We start from the raw sequence: 4,979 nt of genomic DNA, 5'->3' as shown, positions 1-4,979 counted from the left end.
GCGGAAAACGGGGGTTCGTGGAAGAAAATTCCGAACCCCTACTCAACCAGAAAATTGAAAAAACAAAAAGATAGAAAAGAAACGGGCCCATTCTGTCAAATCTTACCGGCCCGGCCCATCTATTAGCGTCGGCCTCGGCGTTGCTCGAAGAAGAGAACTCCGAAGTCCGAACCCATAAAAACGATTTTTTTTAAAAGAAAAAGAGAGTCGTGGATAGAACAGAATAAACGGGCCAATTGTGTCAAGCACTCATATCTCTCCGTTGCCGTTTTTAATGATCTCATCGTTCAGCGTTCACGTTTTCACCGTTCGATCTGCAGGAGCGATCAAGTTCGTGGTTTCTCTGATCGTGATGTCATAGAGCAAGTTTAAAAGTACAACTAATTATTGCTCTAAATTATCTATAGTCAATTTAATAGCTAATTCATATAATAATTACCTATAAACATGTACTATATAATTAATTAATGTTTGATCCCACCTGTCGTACACACATGTATTTTGAAGTCTATGCTGTAGCTGGCTAAATTTATAGTCCGCTGCTCTTATCTTTCTTTTATCTTCTTAAAATATATTTATAGCTGATTTATTTTCTAGAGGCGTGCAGATGTGCCATGCGATCGATTTGAGTTGATACTGCTTAAAGCTGCACGGGCTGGGGCTGTAGATGTCATGAGCGCGGTCGCTTTGGTCTACTCATCGTTTGAGCGATCGAATCGCAGATCGTTGGTCATTTGCGAATTGCGGCAGTGGCTGTGTGTTTATTTCCCTCCAAACTTCTAATCTTTTTATCATATCAAATATTTAGACATACGTATGAAGCACTAAATATGAACGAAAAAAAAACAAATTACGCAATTTACATATAAATTGCGAGACAAATCTTTTAAGCCTAATTATGTCATGATTTGACAATGTGGTGTACTGGTGCTACAGTAAACATTTGCTAATGACGAATTAATTAGGCTTAAGAGATTCGTCTCGCAGTTTACCGGCGAAATTTATAATTTGTTTTGTTATTAGTCTACGTTTAATACTTTAAATATGTGTTAGTATACGTTATTTTTTTTTTGCCAAAACAACCAAACACGGCCGGTGTTTGTTTTCTCAGAAGATTTCCGTTTCGAGCCTGACCTGCAAGGTGACAAGCTCACAAGCCTTGCCGACGAAATCGTTGCCTTGTACTGCTGGCTAAACTTCGTGTTCACTATCTAATCAAGAGTGGAAGAAAATCCAAGCAATGATCTTTCTTTTTGGTGTCCTGAAGATTGTTTCTGCTTAAAAATTTTCTCTTTTTTCTGAAAGAAATTATGGTTACTTAAGTGAATGCAAGTTTCTAATTGTAAAAAAAAAGGAAGATAAGAGTCTATTTGTTTTTGGAGGAATTTTAACACATGGAAATAGGAAAAATGGAGGAATGAGAATGCATGCACAACTCAATCCATAGGAATTTTTCCATAAGGTTTTGAGTGGATGGAAAATTTCCTGTGCTTTCTCTCTACAACTTGTAGAAAAGGAAAATTCTCTTTGGTTTTTCTATATCTACATTTGGCATTCATAAGAATTAATTCTTAGGAATCCAAATCCATCCAAATCCTTTGAAATTTCTCCAAAACAAATAGACCTTATATGCTGAAAGATTGCACTAGGATATCTAAAGATCTCTACGCAACAAACTATCAGTCTGACACAAAGGTTGATGCTATGGATGTGAATAGGATACTAGGGTTTTCGACTTTGTTCTCTCTTCGGTCTCTGTGGTCTTAGAGTCCATATTTTCTGAGGGCCATCTCTGGTCGTTAGCTGGTGTCACTTTTTTTTGGGGTTTTTTTAGAAGGGTAGTGTGGCCTTGCCCCCTCCTGCTAATTGGAGTTGCGTCTAGCAGTCGTTTCTCTCTTCCTTTTCTTTGGTTTTTCTGATTTGTCTTTTTTCCTTGGCATAAGCCGATCTGTCTGATTGCAGTGTGTAAATAAACTCTCTTTTCTTCTAATATATTGACATGTATTTTTTTTTGCGTGTTTGTGAAAAAAAAGATGAAGAGGATACTAGTTCATCAGCTCTTCCCCACCCTGCAAACACCAAAACCAAACGACCAATCCAATTCAGGAATCGCTAAGGGCGAAATTAAACAAGCACCATGAAGTAGAGCTAGAGCTATGAGAATCAGGCTAAGATAAACCAGGACTAGCGTAGCGTGCGCTGACCCACTGTCACCGAGGACGATGACCTTTAGCAGCGTCCTCCTCCATCCGCGACGACGCCATGGCCAGCAACAACCGATCGACCAATCGATGGACGCGGTGATATCTCTATTCAGTCGATCTCCTTCTTATCTTGAATCACGGGGTACTAACAAATATCATATAAAATTTTAGTACTCTGAATAGTATTACATATATCTACAAATCTTAATTCAAATCCATTATATTCTAGCTGTAACAAAAAAAAAGAAAATTCTAAGTTTTAAGAGTGAAAAGTACGTCAGAATTTTTGTCTTTTTACAACTAAAATATAATGAATTTGACCATAAAATTTCACGAATATGTGTAATAAAGTACATGTCTAATTTTTTAAAAATATTTATTAGTTGGCGTGTATGTAAAACTTGTGTGTTTCTTGTCTAAATCGATACAGAGAGTGTTTATATCTAGGGGTGTAAAGTTTTGGCGTATCATATTGGGTATTATGTATGGTGTTACATAGGGTGTTTGGGCACTAATAAAAAACTAATTTAACCTATATTTATTACTTTATGCATTGTTCAAACGTTCGATATGATAGAGCGTAAAACTTTTATGTGAAACTAAACATGCCCATATTTACAACGGCATGAATTCAGTTATCCCTTTTAATCGCGTCAAAAGTTTATCCCTTTTAATTATACCGCCTGAAAACCCAACCCCCAATTCCCCAATCCTATGCTCGCCGGCGATAGGATTGAAGTTTCCTGATTCACAAATTTCCCTAGCCTTTTAATTCCTCTGCCAATCCGACTCGAATTCCTCCGGCGGCGGGCATCGTGAATCCGAACCCGAGGAGGTCGATGCGGACGCCTCTATTTAATCGCCACCGCAGCCGCAAGGCCATCTCTACTGGTTGCTTGATCCCCCCAGCAATAGGAGGTAGATCTACCATGGCCAGGATGAGCTTGAGACCGAGAGGCCGGCGGCCGCGGGAGGCCTGCGGCGACGACCGCCTCAGCGCACTCCCCGACGACCTGCTCCTCCTCGTCCTCCGCCGCCTCGACACCCGCGCGGCGCTCGCCACCGGCATGCTCTCCAGGCGCTGGACGAATCTGCCCCACGAGCTCGACGCCCTCGATTTCAGGGTCAGCGACATACTCCCGCCGCGCTACCACCGGTGCATCCTCCGCCACCGCGGCGTGATGAACTGGATAGCGTACCGGCACGCCATCCCCAATAGCCTGATGCCCGCCATCCGGAGGCACGAGCGGCGAGCCGCGCGCGCCTTGGTCCGCTCCGTCGAGAGCTTCATCGACGCCGACGACGGCCGACCTAGCCGGCGGAAGGTCAGTAGGCTGAGGCTCGAGTTCTTCGGCACGCACAACACCGCTGGCATCAACCGGTTGATCTCCAAGGCCATAGACGATTGGGGCGTCGAGGAGCTCGAGGCCGTCGGGAAGCCAATGTACTGGCGCCAACCTCCCACCCACGAATTCCCTAGCCATGGCCTCTGCAAGGATCCCCGCGCGTCACGCCTGCGAACCCTCACGCTCGGCGGCTGCGTGCTCCCGCCGCTGCACGAGTACGGCGGCGTCACCAAGCTCGTCTTGCACGGCATGGCGGCCTCGACGCCGGCGGAAGCCTACGAGGGCGTCTTCACCTCGTGCCCGCAGCTGCAAGTGCTGCACCTCGAATCATGCTTCCTCGACCGGAGGAAGTCCTTGGTGGTGGACGCTCCCATATCGGAGATCAGGGAGCTCGTCGTCGATGCCTGCGATATCATTTCGGTGAAGCTGCGGTCTCTTCCGAGACTCCAGAACCTAGCCTCCATGGGCACCCAGGTGCTGTTCGACCGCCGCACCTCCTCCTCCTCCTTCCCCTGCCTCCGGCAATGGCACCTCGCCTGCCTCTACGGCTTGGCCCGCAAGTTCAGCCGTTGGCTCGAACCCGACCTGACGCTCGACAGATTCTTCCACTACACCCTGGACATCACCGACCTGATCGTCCGGTTCACCGGACCGGAGAGATGGATCGTGCCGTCGTCTTGCTCGCCGTCGCCGCCGTTGCTGCGCAGCTTGAGGCGGCTGCTGGTCGCCGACGTGCCTTCCTCCTGGGACGCGTCGTGGCCTCGCATCCTCCTCGACGCGGCGCCTTCGCTCAAGACCCTTCACATTCACATCGCCCCGCGCGACGCGAAGAAGCCCACCGGCGGCGAGTTCTCATGGCATCATCCCACCGTTCCTCTGCACAACTATCGCTTGGAGGAGTTCGCCATGGCTGGCTTTGGAGGGACAGTGAGTCAGGTATACTTTGTGAAGCTCGTCGTCGGAGCGTGCACCGCGCTGCGCCATGTCTCCATTTTCAAGGGAGGGGATCTGAAGTACAAGGGAAATTGGGACTGGGAGATGCCGAGGTTGCAGGAGAATTCGTGGAATGACAAGGAGAAAGAAACCATGGAGAAGCAGATCATGGATGCGGTCTCTTGCTCAACGGATCATCTCCAAATAGTTCTAGGTTGATTCACCCATGTAGTAGTTATAATCAGCATTAGCCATTAGGCCAACCGATGGCAGCAATAATTTATCATGTTCACTTAATTTTATTTAGAGTAAGTGGCCCGGTGAAAAATTTAATTTGTAATCTCTTTTACTCGAATAATGTATTTGCTGAACCTCGTGTTCAGCAGTGTGTGAAGTGTGAACTCGGTTCTTATTTGTTTTCTGTAATGTGTAATAATTTGAAATTTGTCTTACTAATTGCTGAACAACTATATCTATATGTGCATTCCTGGCTGCA

The 4,979-nt window shown here is 46.1% G+C and overlaps 1 protein-coding gene across 1 annotated transcript; it reads left to right on the top strand.

Annotated features, from left to right (window-relative positions):
* Positions 1–2,966: 2,966 nt before the first annotated feature.
* Positions 2,967–4,979, top strand: LOC4339449 (uncharacterized). The gene has a single exon (XM_015782414.3). The coding sequence runs from the start codon at positions 3,044–3,046 to the stop codon at positions 4,700–4,702; it is 1,659 nt and encodes a 552-aa protein (XP_015637900.1). The 5' UTR covers positions 2,967–3,043; the 3' UTR covers positions 4,703–4,979.

Source organism: Oryza sativa, chromosome 5 (assembly GCF_034140825.1).
Source record: "Oryza sativa Japonica Group chromosome 5, ASM3414082v1".
NCBI lineage: Eukaryota > Viridiplantae > Streptophyta > Magnoliopsida > Poales > Poaceae > Oryza > Oryza sativa.
Note: the sequence above shows the minus strand (reverse complement) of the source record. Positions and strands in the feature narration are given on the sequence as shown.